Here is a 15,612-nt window from a genome sequence, read left to right as displayed (position 1 = left end):
CGGTCTAGACCCCGCGGGCCCCCCCCCCCCCCCCGTCAACCCCGCACGCTGCCCCCAGTACCCCCGCCGCCAGCAGAATCCGCATTTACTGCACGGACAGGGCACTTACTGCACGGACAGGGCAGCCTCGAGCAGCGCCGAACAGCCCCAGCCCCAGCTCCCGCGCGCGTCGCTCGGAGGAGGCGGCCACGTACCCGGCGACTTCGGAGCCAGCGGAACCGCCGCAGCGTTTCCCGGGCAACCGGGACGCTAGGGCGCGCGGGGCAGGGCGGCTTCCGGAGCGGGTTCCCCTGGCGCTGGCAGCCCCAGCCCTGATCCTTCCTCTTGTTGAGTGTAACCTCGGGGCCGAGCCTGTAGCACCAGGTGTGAACTGAGCAAAAGTTGCATGAGAGCGCTCAGGAAACATTTCAACCACTTTCCCCTTAATACTATGATTACACCATGTCCCCTTCTTTCCCAAGGCATCGAGAGCACTAAAAAACAGCACACATAACTGTTGAATATTGATTAGTTCGTTTCCCTGCCTGGGCAGAGACCTTCAGTTTGCAAGATTCTCTGTCATTAGTCATTACTTTTCGGTCTTGTTTAATTATCCAAATACCTTTTCAGCAGACTTCTGTAGGTTTTTGCGTGAAAAGCAGCTATGGATCAGAGGCCATTTTCCTAATTCACCTAGCATTGTACTAGTATCTGGGGCCTAAGAATCAGACACAGGTTTGACACCCATTAGGGAAAAAAGTCAGTGAAACAAATAATAATGTAATGAATGCTAGGTGGAGATAATGTATTTCTTGGGAAAGAGAATTTTGGCTAGAGCTTACCCATTTTTTTCCCAGGACTAACTTAGAAATGCTATATGTTAATAAGCACACACGTACTGTTTCAGCATTAGCAAAATGCTCCCCATGATCATGGCCAGGTTTAGCATCTCCATACTTCCCTGAACAGGTGACTCTCTTCTCCTTTTCTCATCCATCTCATTTCTTTTCCACTTCTTTCATTTGCTTAGATACATGCTCAAATCTCCCATCTTTAACAAACAAAATCAAACCAAAAACCTTCATCTCCTTCCTCTTTTGAGACCAAATACACTTCCACTAAAGTCAAATACTCATAAAATTCCCATCTATCCAATTCCTATATAATTTCCACCATCTACCATGCTATAGAAAAATTTCTCATTAAGTATACAAGTATCACCTTATGTGCAAATCCATCAACCTATTTATATCTTCATGATACTTGCTCTTCAGTTTCTGAAACTGTTGATTCCTAGCTGCTTCTCTCATAAGGAGGCTCTACACAACCAGGCCCACCTTTTTATGCAGCTTCCTGCCCTATTACTCTGCTTCAGGCACCCGAAACTCTGGTTCATTCAATTCAATGTCACTATTTCTTGAACATGCAGTATTTGCATATGCCTTGGTCTAGCCTACAGGCTCCTACCTTGCTTTCTTCCTGCATGAGATAAATTTCTCTTCATCTATCAACAACCTGGTTTACAAATCTTACTACACAAAGCAGAATTAGGCACAACCTCGTGTACCTTTTTTTGTTTTTGGAAACAGAGGCTCACTGTTGCCCAGGCTAAAGTGCACTGTCACAGTCACAGCTCATTGCAGCCTCAAACACATGGGCTCAAGCGATTCTCTTACCTCAGTCTCCCTCCCCAGTAGCTGGGACTATAGCATGTGCCATTATACTTGGCTAATTTTATTTTTTTGTAGAGAAAGAGCCTTGCTATGTAACTCAAGCCGATCTTGAACTCCTAGGCTCAAGTGATTCTCCCACCTCAGCCTCCCAGTGCTGGGATTAGAGATTTGAGCCATCACACCGGGCCTGTACCTTGTTTTACTACTACTCACTTCCGTTTGCCTTTATTCATCCAAGTGTGCTCCTTGGATGAATACTGGTTGGGAATTAAACCTTTTCCATCTCTTCTCCAGTGCACACTGTAAATAATCATTGTATGTTGTATAAATAATTGTCTCACAAAAGTTAAAAAAAGTCTTTGTTATAATGACTTTTGACTACTTATTTAATATACTTTAACTGTAAATTTTATGTAAATTCCTTTATCTTTATACCAAATTTGGATAAGAAAAATGCCTTTCGGTAAAGCAAAAAATTAAGACAGAAGTTAATATCTCTTGTGCAGAAACAGTGAAAATAAAAATCTGAAATCCAACACCTGGAGAAAAAAATATCTAATTTTAGAGGAAAGAATGAGAGTCTGTTTTAGTGGGCAGTGGATATACTGCATGTATTTTATGTAATAGTCTTGCACAGTGGTTAAGAGAATACACTTTGAATCAAGTGCCGAGGTTCAAATTTTAGCTGTATTATTTACCAGCTATATAGTCCTGGGCAAGCTGCTAAAACTTTGTGCCTGTTTCTTCATCTGTAAAACAGAGTTAATAATACCTCACAGGGGTGTTTTGAGGCTTAAGTGGGACTATATAAAGCATGCAGATGAGTACCTGGCACACATATACGTGGACTGGGAACGTATTATATGCCCTCTTAGCGTTTACCCATTATTTTGTATAGCACATACTTTCACCTCTCCGCCAGTAATGGTGAAAACTAATAGAATCTGTCCTTTGTTTCCTGGTCTCTACAGAAATCAGAGTCACACGTGCAAGCTGAATGATGCCATTAGGCCCATAACCAGTTGATCTCATTCTTCTCAAAACCAGTGTCTATGCAATTAGCTAATAAGAAGATTGCTTTAACTTCAATAAAGATGAAATAGATTGTTTCCAACATTTGAGTGGCTGTCTTCCTTTTGTGTACATAAAGATCCATAATCAAAAATTCCTGGGTGGAATCTAGAAATTTCCACTTTTAACTATTACCAAAGATGATTCTGAGGCACACTTGAACACACTCAGAAGCACTGATTTAAATTTAGTGCCCACCAGTGGTTTTCATGCTGCGATGCACATCAGAATCATTTGTACAACTTTATAAAAATACAGGTTACTGAGCCTCAGCCCTCAAGATTATGACTCCAGATATATCTTAGAAAGCTCCCGGGTAATACACAACCAGTTGTGTATTTCATTTTTTGAAAATGTTTCTAAGTGTTTAACAGCTCAAGGTGATGACTAACGATTTTTGAGATATGACCCTTTATATAACTTATAAGTCTTAAAAACTGAAAAAAAAGTGGTTCAGAAAAAGGATAAACAACGCTGTCAATAACAGCCAAGAACAGAATCTTTATCACTTAAAAATCTTTTCCAACAGTCTCTGTTTTTCAGCAAATTGATAACGTTATACTGACAAAGATGTGTCTAAAAACATAGTCATTAGTCATTAATGATAGGATTATTCACAATGTGGGAAAAGTGATAAATGAACTCAGTTGTTATGGTTATTAGCATCTGTACGATTTTAGATGTGGAAACTGTTAAATTATTCAAGGCCATTGTGACAGGTAGTGGCATAAGCAATAGTGGAAATGGTGCCTCTCGATCCCCAGTCCAGTTCTTCCCTCTTAATCTTCCCCTTCCTTACCTCCAGAACTGCATTTCCCAATGCTTCTTTACTTTCTCTAACCCAGGCACTAGCACATTTTTTCTGTAAAGGGTCAGCAAAGTAAGAATTTTAGGCTTTTCAGACCACATAGTGTTTCAACTCTAATACTGTAGCACAAAAGCAGCATAGACAACATGTAAGTGAATACGTGTTGTTGTGCTCCATTAAAACTTTATTTACAAAAACAGGCAGTAGGCTGGATTGGTCTGAGGACTGTAGTTTGTGGACCCCTGCCTCTAACCAGAAAACTATGAATGTTTGACTTTTCTTATCAGGAAGTCGAAGTTTCTGCAAAAGATGCCCTTTTCTCCTGTGTGGAAATATTAACGCTTCATGAAATTGAATCACATATCAAATAAAAATCATGATTTGAGGGACCAAAATTGAGTACTTAAGAATTTAACTACAAAACAAATAAAGCTTTCCCCTCTTAATATATTTTAGTGTTACTATATACAGATTAAACCAGATGACAAGCTACTATACAACAGCATGTTAAAAAACATGTTCATTTTACAATATGTACAATCAGGAACATATTTTAAAACCATTATCAATTAAAATAAATGATCATAAATCACAATTTAGTTTGTTCTTAGTGTATATACTCACATTAAAATATAAAGAACATATACCAAAAAGAGCAAAAGTGTGCATTTTGCTAAAACCTGGTATATACATATTCCATTGGAAAAAAGCAATCAAAAATGACTTAAACCAAAACTAATTTCCTGTGATGTGTAGTAACCATTATATTGTTTGTATGAGGTAGTAACTAAATGATTTTGGCCATGTATTAATACTCTAAGTCAAAAGAAATATGAAAAGGATCATAAAATAAGGCCAACAAAAGCAAAAATTCCAAGAGAAATTTGAACCACTTCACTCTGTGGAATGTTACAGTTCTTCAGTGTGATTATATGAAATGTTTAGTGAGGACTCTTTAATAATGCTAATTAATTCTTTGTGCACACTGTAATTCAGACCACAATTGCAGTATTATATCATGGTACCGCTATTCTGTGATTCAAAAATGTTCAAAGGTATTGTTTTTAAGCAAAGACAAGCAATCTTACAGGATTCTGCTTAAATATAAAAAGACCAGTTACTACAACAGGTGGTTAATTATAATTGGTTTGCTTCACATAGAAAACAATCCAAATACATTTGTGGAGCCAAATGCTTATAGACAATGTCACAGCTTACTTTTGTGACTTAATACATCACATATCAATACTTTGTGCAAATATAAACACCAGTGTACTTGCAATAAAATTAAAAACAAGATTATAAAATGATTACAGCCTCCATTACAATTTTAAAAGTTACAAGATTTATATTCATATTACTAAATTACATATAATAAAAATACAATAGTGTTAAATGTATTGTTTCATTGCCAGCATCCCATTTTGTAATATAGCCACACCCAAGAATATACTAAAGAATTCTTAAAATATTAACCCCAGTTGCATTTTCATCAACATTTACATCTGTACAGATAAGACACTTACTTGTACATCTCATAAAAGTACATTATCTACATAAATTCTTAGTGTATGTCTTCAGCAATATGAAGTTCCACAGAAAAAATACTGCCTATATGTACAAAGATTACATAACAATGAATTAAGCACTTGTGTGGTTCAATATGCTAAATATATCCACACCACTTAAAACAAAATTTTCCCCATCTTGTCTCATGCCACAATAAATTACAAAGTAACTGAAGACAGGTTACTGCAGCTTTTGTACAGCTTCAAGCATCCATTAATGTTGCAGTGGTAGTGTTCTTTCTTTCTAGAGTTAACTGTCAAAGCACAACAATTCTCAGTAACTGTTTTCATGACCCGCCAGGATATACAAATTGCTATTTGCTGTGGGGTTATCAGTTGGCCTACTTTCCAAAACCACGACCCTAAAAGTAATAAACAAAAAACATATAACAAAACAAAGTTATTCTTGAAAACTAATATTAGCCCCCAAATTTTCCATTGCTTCTCCAATATGTGCCTCTATAAATGCTGCTCATTTGATCATGGGCAGAAATCATTTGCTATCACTGTGATTACAGGGCCAGTTCTAGCTCTGGGAAGTAATTTTGCTGTCCACTACCTCCCATCTCTAGGCCAGTGTTCTTCTAAGAGTCAGAAGTGGGGAGAAACCTATATTAGAAATTATCTGGGAGAACTTAATTCTTATTACAAGTTCTAAAAACGATTTACAGTTGAAGAATCAGAAGCTAAATTGCCAGGGTCTGACCCAGAGACCCAGGCTGCACGACAGATGAATAACGTACTCAGACACTGGTATTCAGTGAGAGGGCAGCTAGGGTGCCAGGGCGCTCACAGAAAGAGTTGTGGCAGCCGCGTGCTCTGACTAGCTGTCCCTGCGGGCATTTATTCAGCACAGATTTAATGACAAAGGCTTTGAGTCAACACACTTGTGGGTAATTAATCTGGCTGCCCTCCCCAGGAAAGAGCAGTCCTGCCTGCATGATCAAAGATTGGTTTTAGGACAACATGAGTAAACAAGCTATTTAGATAAACTCCTCTACATTCCTATGTATCTATGCCCTAAGCTTTTAAGAGAATTCAGCTGCCTTCAGCCAAATCTTTTACTGAAGCTATGCAAACCTTCTGGCCTTCCAAGAAGGTTTGTGTCTATTTCCTATAACTTTATCTTTATAATTTCTCCCACCACCCTGACCGATCCCTTACAGTCAATCAGAACAGGTCTCCAAAATCCTATTGGCATTAACAACAAAAAGTTCTCTTCATTAACATATGGTATTTCCCCTTTCTTCTGCTGCAAATCAGATGTCAGTATGTTTAATGCAAACTAGTACTGACAGATCCATACATTCCTGTTACTTGGAAGATCAGGTACATTTTCAAAGGCTTTCTAACTTTCTGACTTGTGAGTTCTTACAGTGTGAAAGATTCAATGTTGAACATATTGCAGACATTTCAATTCTCTTGAAAAAGAAATCTGTTTCATGCTGGATCTATAAAGCATGTTTAGTACTATGTACTTAATACAGCCCGTTTTCATACCTGTCAGATCCAAGCAGCCTGAAAATTCTTGTGCTATCTGAAATTTCTTGTGTTACCTGTTCAATTAAAACATTAATTTCTGAAATTAAAGACACAAAATTTTTAATGGGCACTTCATTATAATTCAACAGAAAAGAAACATAATCCCTAAAATGAAAATATATTCCTGCATGACTGTTTGTTAAAGTCAGCATGTAGGTACATCAATTTGTTAGTCGATGGGAAATGTGGTTAATTTTGAGTTAATCATAAAATGCAGGCAAAGGTAAATGATTTCCTTGTTAAATCATAAGACTTCAAGGGAAAAACTTAAAAGCAAAGCACTAAATCCATTTTATTTATTAGAAACTTTCATCATTTATGTTAACGCTAATGGCAAGGTTACTGGCAGCAGTAAACTACTTAGATCTGGTTCTTTTACTTAAAAGGCTGCCATGTAGTGTAACAGGAAATATTTAAAAGCCAGACATGCCTTGAGTTTGAATCTTAGTTCTCCCACTTACTAGGCAACGTGTGTAATCTGATAGAAATGGTTTTGCCTTATGCAAGATGGGATTGAAAAGATCTACCATGCAGTAGTGTCCTGCAGTGTTCTTATAAGGATTAGTGGGTATAATGCCTAGCTAAGGAAGTGCTCAATACATAATAATTATCTTTCCCACTTCTTCCCCATTCTCTTGAAATAATATTTTCTAATGATCATATATCCCTCAAGAAGTCCTCAATGTGACCAATTACCAGCTGGGGAGTTAAGAATAAATATACAAGAAAAAGAGAAACCAACTGTTCACAGCTTACTGAACACAAAATATTATGAATCAGAAGGGCAGTAGCATCTCCCCAAAATTTGGTAGGCTGAAGAAAAAATGGATTTGAAATTAAATTTATTCCATCAATACCCCCACAATTAGATTTTCTGGAAACACCAATGACTCTTAGCTTCTGTTGTAACCCAGCACACCTGCAGGAAACAACACGCTCAGCACGCTCACTTCAATGCCTGTGGCTCATCATGACTGTGATTACCAACATATTTTGGGGTTTGCCTACTAGAAGCAGCTAACATTTTTGGAGGTGTGTATTGATGGGCTGCCTGTGTAGTTCTCAGGTGACTTTTTGGGTGAACTTTTTCCTTTTAGTTTTTAAACCACTTCTGTATTTGTCTGTAATGCTTTTCTTTCTCTGACTAGTGTTTATTAGCTATTGACTGTTCTTATCTCCCTGCTCAGTTCCTCAGGTGATTTTAGAAAGTGTGAGCCCAATCGTGGGGATTACTTTTAAAACATAGTAGCAGCCACCGTTTTTTGGTTTTTTTTTTTCTTTTTGGAGGGGGGACAGAGTCTCGTTCTGTTGCCAGGCTGGAGTGCAATGGCGCGATCTTGGCTCACTGCAACCTCCGCCTCCTGGGTTCAAGAGATTCTCCTGCCTCAGCCTCCTGAGCAGCTTGGACTAGAGGCATGCACCACCAGGCCCGGCTAATTTTTGTATTTTTAGTAGAGACAAGGTTTCACCATGTTGGCCAGGCTGGTCTTGATCTCATGACCTCGTGATCCGCCCGCCTTGGCCTCCCAAAGTGCTGAGTGTACAGACGTGAGCCACCACGCCTGGCCAGCGGCTACCTTTTAAACACTTACTGTAGGTCAGGAACCAGGCCAAGCGCATTACATGCTTTGTTTCATTTAATCATAACAACTCAAATTCACAGATGAAAAAATATAGGTAGAAAGAAGTTAGATGACATGCCAAGGTCACCCAGCTACTAACTAGCTGAACTTGAGACCCGAAGCCTAGTGTCTCAACTCTGGAACCCAGGCTCATGAACACTGTGGTATATTGCTTACTTTGTTAGAAATAAACGCTCTGAGCTTAATGAATGACAGTTTAAGAAACAAATAAGCTTCCTTCCAAGTTACATGACTGAGATTGGCTTGGGGGTACTGGAAGAATTTCTGACAATTTTACGTGCTTATAACATTCTAGGGGGCAAGTGCCACATCTTGTTCATGTTTATAACCTCAGAACTTTCTGGCATAAATGTTGAACTGACTTGAATATGTCACACGGCTTGGAGTTAAATTATTTCTGTGAGGTAGGAAGGACTCATGAGATGCATAGGTAAAGGTTAATAAAAAGGAAAGGTAAAGGGGGCAAAGAATTATATACATGTCAAATGAATAAGGATGTTGAAAATAAGAGGCAAGTAAGTGTGCTTCCAGAGAAATATAGGACTCTTTACTTATAGTCTGCACTGGTCGTTATTTCTGAAGTACACGGTAGAAAAGGTGCTCAAGGCCAGAGAGAGCCAGCACTAGCACTCTTGCTCCTGGGGTTCCTCTGGTAAAGTCGAAAGAAAACCATAGTTGGCTCACTTTTAGGAGATTAGCAAGTTCTTGTTCTAAATTTCAGAGTGATTATCTGGAAGCACATTAAATGTGCACTAAAGTTGTTTGAGTAGTGGAGAGAGAGAGGTGGTCATAGAGTATGGGCCACTGACTTTATCAATAGACTAAATATAGTAAGTATTAATAAAGCTAGCCAAACAAGCGTTACTTGTATCATTTAGGAATCGAATTGTTTGAAGTGGAATTTGATAATGTCTTGTGACTACTTAATGGACATAATTTACTTACCTCATTAGATCTAAAACTTCTACCTTGCATTCCATGTTTCCAGAAAGCTAGCACACTGTCTTGTAGGCACACTAGCAGGCAAGAACAGCTCAATTACTGTTAATAGTACAAAAGTTCAACTGATAAGCATCATTTCATCCCTCTATCTCATATAGCAATATTTTAATTCACAACTAATGCCAGCTATTCCATATTTATATGGCATCTTTACATTTGAAAAGTTTAAAAATATACTATACAGAACTTACGCATCTTTTTGGTAGGAAAAAATTCACTGAAAATATTTTTGTTATAGTTTTTTTTTTATTTTTAGTAGAAATGGGGTTTCACTATGTTGGCCAGGCTAGTCTCAAACTCCTGGCCTCAAGTGATCTGCCTGCCTCGCCCTCCCAAAGTGCCAGGGTTAAAGCCCTGAGCCACTGCATTCGGCCTGTTTTGATAATTTTCAAAAATAAAATACTGCAAACATACAGAAAAATACAGAAAACAGCATAAAAATACACGTGTATCCACCATCCAACAATCAAATCCTAACATTCTGCCATTTTTGCTTTAAATAAAAACAAATACAGCTGGCATCCCCTATGTACCCTGCCCTATTCCCAATTCTGGCCTTTCCTTCCTCCCTGAGATAACCACTATTGTAAATTTGGTATTTATCATTCTCATGCATGTTTTTACTATTACTATAAGTTTATACTATCAATATAAATTTTATATTGAATGTTTCCAACCTTCATACATTCAGTATGATGAACACTTAGGTTATTTCTAGTTTTTCATTATTACAAACAATTTTGCAATAAACATTTTTGTACATCTTGAATACATGTACAAATCTTTCTCGAGGGTAGACACCCATAAATAGAATTACTGAAGCACAGGGCATAAACAGAACAAGATTTAGTTTTGCTTTTTATATTTACATTTTTAATACACTTTTTGGTATGTATTCAGGGAGGAAGAAATCTTATTTCGTTTTCTGCAGGTAACCAATTGTACATTTGTTGAATGGCCCATTTCTTCCCCACTAATACATAATGCCATGAATTTCCATTTACTTGTGGGTCTACTTCTGGACCCTTTCTTCTGTCTCACTCTTCTACCTATTTATTCCTGTGTTGCTACCACACTACCTTCATCACTATGGCTTTATAGTAAGTTTCAATATTGGGTAGAAAAGGATTTGTCAACATTTATTTTATTATTCTTGGTCTTTGGCTCTTCCATATAAATTTATTTTTTATTTTAAAAAATTATTTGTAGAGATGGGGTCTCCCTATGTTGTCCAGGCTAGTCTTGAAACCCTAGGCTCAAGCAATTCTCTTGCCTCAGCCTCCTACAGTGTTGGGATTACAGGCATGAGCCGCTGTGCCTGGCCATTCCATATGAATTTTAAGAGCAGCTTATCAAGTGGCACAAAACAACCTGCTGGGATTCTTACTGCAGATCCACTGAACCTGTGGATTAACTGAAGAACTGGCATCTTTCTCATTTAAGTCTTTCTACCCATGGACATGATGTAGTTCTTCATTTGCTCAATCTTTTATGTCTTTAAAAAAATAATTTGGAGTTTCCTAGATAATGATCTTAAAAACGTTTGGATTTCATTTATTCTTATATATGTTACTTTATTGCCATTGTGAAAGGGATCTTTTTTCCAATTAACTTTTTCACTGATTATTTAGGAAAGCTATTCTTTGGTGTTACTCATATCCAGCAACTCTGAATTCTCTTATGAGCTCTAGTAATTTATTAATAGGGTTTTATATTCTATGTACATAATCATACCATCAGCAAAAAATGATCTTTTTATCTTTTTCTTTCTAATCCTCATACTTTCCCTTTCTCGTCTAACAGACAATAATGAAATGTGATAATAGCAAACATCCTTATTTAGTTCTCCACTTTAATGGGAATTAATTTGATCATTAAACATATTTTTAACAGGCTTTGCTAGGTGAAGGACATTCCTTTCTATTCCCAATTTGCGAAGAAGTATTATTAAAAAAAAATCATTAATGACAGATTTTACTGAATGCTTTTTGGGCATCTACTGAAGAGTTACATGATTTTCTCTTAATACTTGGTGTCATGTATTACATAAATACATTTTCTGATGCTGAACCATCCTTGCTTTCCTGGGATAGTCTACTATTTGATAATGTGTAATTCTATTTGCTAATATTTTATTTAGATTTTTAAAAATGATTTTCATAAGATTATAATTTTTGTTTTCTGTACTAATCTTGTTTGATTTTATCATCAGTATTAAACATTGATTTATTCAGAGTTCCTTGTCTGCAGTCTGAAACAGTTTGCACAGGATAGGGATTATCTCTTCCTTTAATGGGGGAGGTAGATAAAAAACCATCATGCCTGATTATCAGGTACCACAAGCAATGAATTTGGCTGTGGTTTTCCATCTCCTGTGGGATACTTTTGTAACTGGAGCCCAGCAGGCCTGTTAGCTTCAGACCTGTATACTGCTTTGAGATTCTGTTGTTGATCTTGCTTTTTGACCCTGGCTATGTCTTTGAAAGCAGATTCCATTTTAACATCTTGATCAGATATCCCTCGAAACTGATTTATTATAATCATTTGTTTGTTGGATGAATGACATTCTAGTTGGGAGAATGTAGAAAACAGAACCAGGAATAAGACAATGAACTAACTGCCTTTAGCCTTACCCTCTGCTAATATACACACATGCAAATATCTTTATTTTACTGATAAGGAACACCAGAAAAAGTGTGCCTAGTTAAATATTAATCACCGTTCATTTTCCCAGCACTATCCTATATAAGATAAATTTCATCAATATTTTTAAATGACTACATTCAGGGCTGAATGTAGTCATTTAAAAATATTGATTCTGTCAGAAATCCTTTTCCAGAAAAAAACTCCTATTAAGCAAAATGTGAGAATGACAAGAAGAAACTTCCACATACTTAAAATTCTCTGATCAGCAGACACAACAGCCAAAACATAATCTGGTATAATGAGTACTAAATTTTAAAGTACTTATAGAAAAACCCTATAGGAGTCTGGAGGAAATGGGAATTCAAAACTATGTTATAAGAAATGATATTATTTCAAGGCCGGGCGCGGTGGCTCACGCCTATAATCCCAGCACTCTGGGAGGCCAAGGCGGGTAGATCATGAGGTCAAGAGTTCGAGACCAGCCTGGCCAACGTAGTGAAACCCCATCTCTACTAAAAATACAAAAATCAGACAGGCGTGGTGGTGGGTGCCTGTAATCCCAGCTACTTGGAAGGCTGAGGCAGGAGAATCACTTGAATCCAGGAGGCAGAGGTTGCAGTGAGCCGAGACTGCACCACTGCACTCCAGCCTGGGCGGCAGAGAGATTCCATCTCCAAAAAAAAAAAAAAAAAAAAAAAAAAGAAAGAAACGATATTATTTCTTACAAGGAAGATAACATTATCTACACTACAGTTATTAAACTATTTTAGAGAATGTGTAAGAATGAAGGCTGATAGTGACCTCATATTTATTATATCCTCTATTTTTATTTTACTTTTGGAGACAAGAGTCTCGTTCTGTCACCCAGGCTGGAGTGCAATGGCACGATCTCAACTCATCACAACCTCCCCTTCCCAGGTTCAAGTGATTCTCATGCCTCAGCTTCCTGAGTAGCTCGGACTACAGGCGTGTGCCAGCACGCCTGGTTAATTTTTGTATTTTTACTAGACATGGGGTTTCACCATGTTGGCCAGGCTGGTCTTGAACTCCTGGCCTCAAGTGATCCACCCACCTTGGCCTCCCAAAGTGCTGGGATTACAGGCATGAGCCACCATGCCCAGCCATATCCTCTATTTTAAAAAAAGAGTCCTTAATAATATCAATCTTTAATTTTGGATAATTAGCAGATAAATTATTTTAAGGAGTTCATAATGCAAAGAATTATAAAACTTTGACTTACCTATTGATTCAATCTGGAAGTCAAAGGTGAGTTCTGATGATAATTTCCTGCTAGATTTTAATCTTCCTTGGAGATTTACTATTTTTATACAACCTAGAGGAAAAAAAGTCACTCAGAAACTAAGATAAAAGAAGTCTTATTAAAGTAAGACATTCATAAATAAAAACTTACAGTCCAAGCACACAAGGATAGTATCTCTCTCCAGTTGGGTTACATGGGTAACATTTGTCTGTGGGGTATCTACAACACAAACAAATTTTGGTAAACCTAGAGAAACTGTGATACTTAAAAGCATGAAAACATTTAAGAAAAACAATTCTGAGGATAACAGTACTTGAAATGGCTATGTCTTTTGTAATACACATGTAGGGACTGAGCCAGGTTATGTGGGTTTAAATGCTGATGCAAGTGCTAAACAATTAAGTGCTCAACAGAGCATATGTTGGCTGTTGTCAATACTACGGTAATGCGGAACACATGGATACAGAATGCCGACTGCACTAGAAAACAAACTATACTTAAAATATCCTATAATGCAACTTTTCCTCTTTTAAAAACCAAATTTTCTATTAGTGGGAGATTTGTAAACACATGTAGTTCTCAAACTATGGTTCCTGTATCAACACCATCAGCATCACCTGGGAATTTACAGAAATGAAAATTGTTTTTTTTTTTGAGCCTGCTGCTCAGGCTGAAATGCTGTGGTGCGATCATGGCTCCCTGCAGCCTTGAACTCCTGGCCTCAAGTTACCCTCCCGACTTAGCCTTCTGAGTAGCTGAGACCATAGGTGCATGCCACCATGCCCGGCTAATTAAAAAAAAAAATTTTAGAGATGGGGTCTTGCTATATTGCCCAGGCTGAGGTTTGTCTATATATGCCTTAAACTATGGTCTTTGTGTCAATCTCATCAGCAACACTTGGGAATTCACAGAAATGAAAATTCTCAGGTCCTATCTAGACCATAAATGAACAGCTCTGGGAGTGGGGCTCAGCAATGTCACAAGTCTCCCAGTGATTCTGATGAATGCTCAAGTCTGGTAATTGCTGCTACATACTACATACTCAATGATCACTCTTACCAATACTCCTAGTAAAGTGATGGAATATGATCAAAAAGGTAACATCACCTCAGGGAGGCAGGGCAACTGGAGTTGTGTAAAATGTAAATTTTCAGGTATACACCATTTAAAAGTACATAAAATACTTAAAATTTCTGAGAGTTATGAAAATGTTAAGTACTCAAGTTTTGTTTTAAATGTTTCCTATGTTAATATGCATTTTGTATTCATTTTCATATTAATGAACATAAAACAATTTGATGCATGTAAAATTCTCTAAAAAGGAAATGTGAAACATATAAAATGAAAAGTATTATCAAAATATTAAAAATATTTGAGTCTATATAAATTATTTCCCTTTTATTTGTTTGAAGAAAAAAAGTGCTTTAATTGGCATTCAATTTGTAATATTAATTTAATTATTTCCAAGAAAGATTCATGCAAGTATGACTTTATGGGTTACCTATACACAGTGTCCTTCGAGAGACACTGTTATTTAAAATACATATCACCAAAATCAAATAACAACCCAGGTGTATACCTCATTTTATAGTAAGAGGTGTGTTCATGCACAACTGTTTATTAGTATATACCAAATATACATACCAATAATATACAAAGGACTTTGAGGATCAGATCCTTATATTCATTTCTAAATAAAAAAACTGGTGTATGTGCTCTCAGTATCATGTTTTGGCAATGTTTGCTTGACTTAGTTGGTTAGTTAGAGACAGGATCTCATTCTGTCACCCAGAGTGGAGTACAATGGTGCGAACATGGCTCACTGCACCCTTGACCTCCTGGGCTCAAGTAATCCTCCCATCTTGGCCTCCCTGGTAGGTGGGACTACAGGCATGCACCACCATGCCCAGCTAACTTATATATATATTTTATAGAGACAGGGTCTTGCTACATTGCCCAGGCTGTTCTTCAACTCCTGGACTCAAGTGATCCTCTCACCTTGGCCTCCCAAAGTACTGGGATTACCAGCGTGACCCACCACGCCCTGCCTGCCAATGTTTTAAATGTGTCATATGAATTAGCTATTTTAAAGAGAGTAATCTTCCCTTCTTCCAGTTTAGTAATAGTTATTGAAGACTGGCAGTGTATGCAGTTTTTGCTTAATAAGAGATACAGTAAACTTACTACTTGTAAAACCAGCATATGTATTACCCTTAATAATTCCATAAAAATTACAAACCTGATTCTGTAAACCACGAAGAGGTAGAATTTGGATTGACCGTCTCAAATCGAACCACTTGGTTGAAGTCTCTACCTCTACTGACACCAACACAAACTAAAGGGTACTCCTGTTCAGGAACTACCAGCATTTCAAACATTCTAAGTGGACATGGTATAGGAAAATCTATATGCTAGAGAA

At 37.4% G+C, this 15,612-nt stretch overlaps 2 protein-coding genes across 6 annotated transcripts in view; both read right to left on the bottom strand.

The window, feature by feature from the left end:
• CDKL4 (cyclin dependent kinase like 4) overlaps positions 1-3,600 on the bottom strand; it is a 70,774-nt gene extending 67,174 nt beyond the window's left edge. Inside the window, exon 1 of the mRNA XM_063618127.1 lies at positions 110-3,600. The gene's annotated coding sequence lies outside the window, so the exon portion shown is untranslated. The remainder of the gene's footprint in view (positions 1-109) is intronic.
• Positions 3,601-3,680: 80 nt separating this feature from the next.
• MAP4K3 (mitogen-activated protein kinase kinase kinase kinase 3) overlaps positions 3,681-15,612 on the bottom strand; it is a 188,055-nt gene continuing 176,123 nt past the window's right edge. For 4 of the 5 annotated variants that reach the window (XM_055243023.2, XM_055243024.2, XM_055243026.2 and 1 more), the window contains 6 exons: positions 15,433-15,604; positions 13,344-13,412; positions 13,173-13,265; positions 9,230-9,300; positions 6,600-6,655; positions 3,681-5,461 (listed from right to left, as the gene is read on the bottom strand). In XM_055243023.2, coding sequence (XP_055098998.1) covers positions 5,374-5,461; positions 6,600-6,655; positions 9,230-9,300; positions 13,173-13,265; positions 13,344-13,412; positions 15,433-15,604 — 549 coding nt within the window. In that variant the 3' untranslated portion in view covers positions 3,681-5,373. Of the gene's footprint in view, positions 5,462-6,599; positions 6,679-9,229; positions 9,301-13,172; positions 13,266-13,343; positions 13,413-15,432; positions 15,605-15,612 lie in introns of those variants that run through there. The other variant, XM_055243025.2, reaches the window with a different exon arrangement.

This window comes from Symphalangus syndactylus, chromosome 14 (assembly GCF_028878055.3).
Source record: "Symphalangus syndactylus isolate Jambi chromosome 14, NHGRI_mSymSyn1-v2.1_pri, whole genome shotgun sequence".
NCBI classification, from domain to species: Eukaryota; Metazoa; Chordata; class Mammalia; order Primates; family Hylobatidae; genus Symphalangus; species Symphalangus syndactylus.
This window is presented reverse-complemented; position numbering and strand designations above follow the sequence as displayed.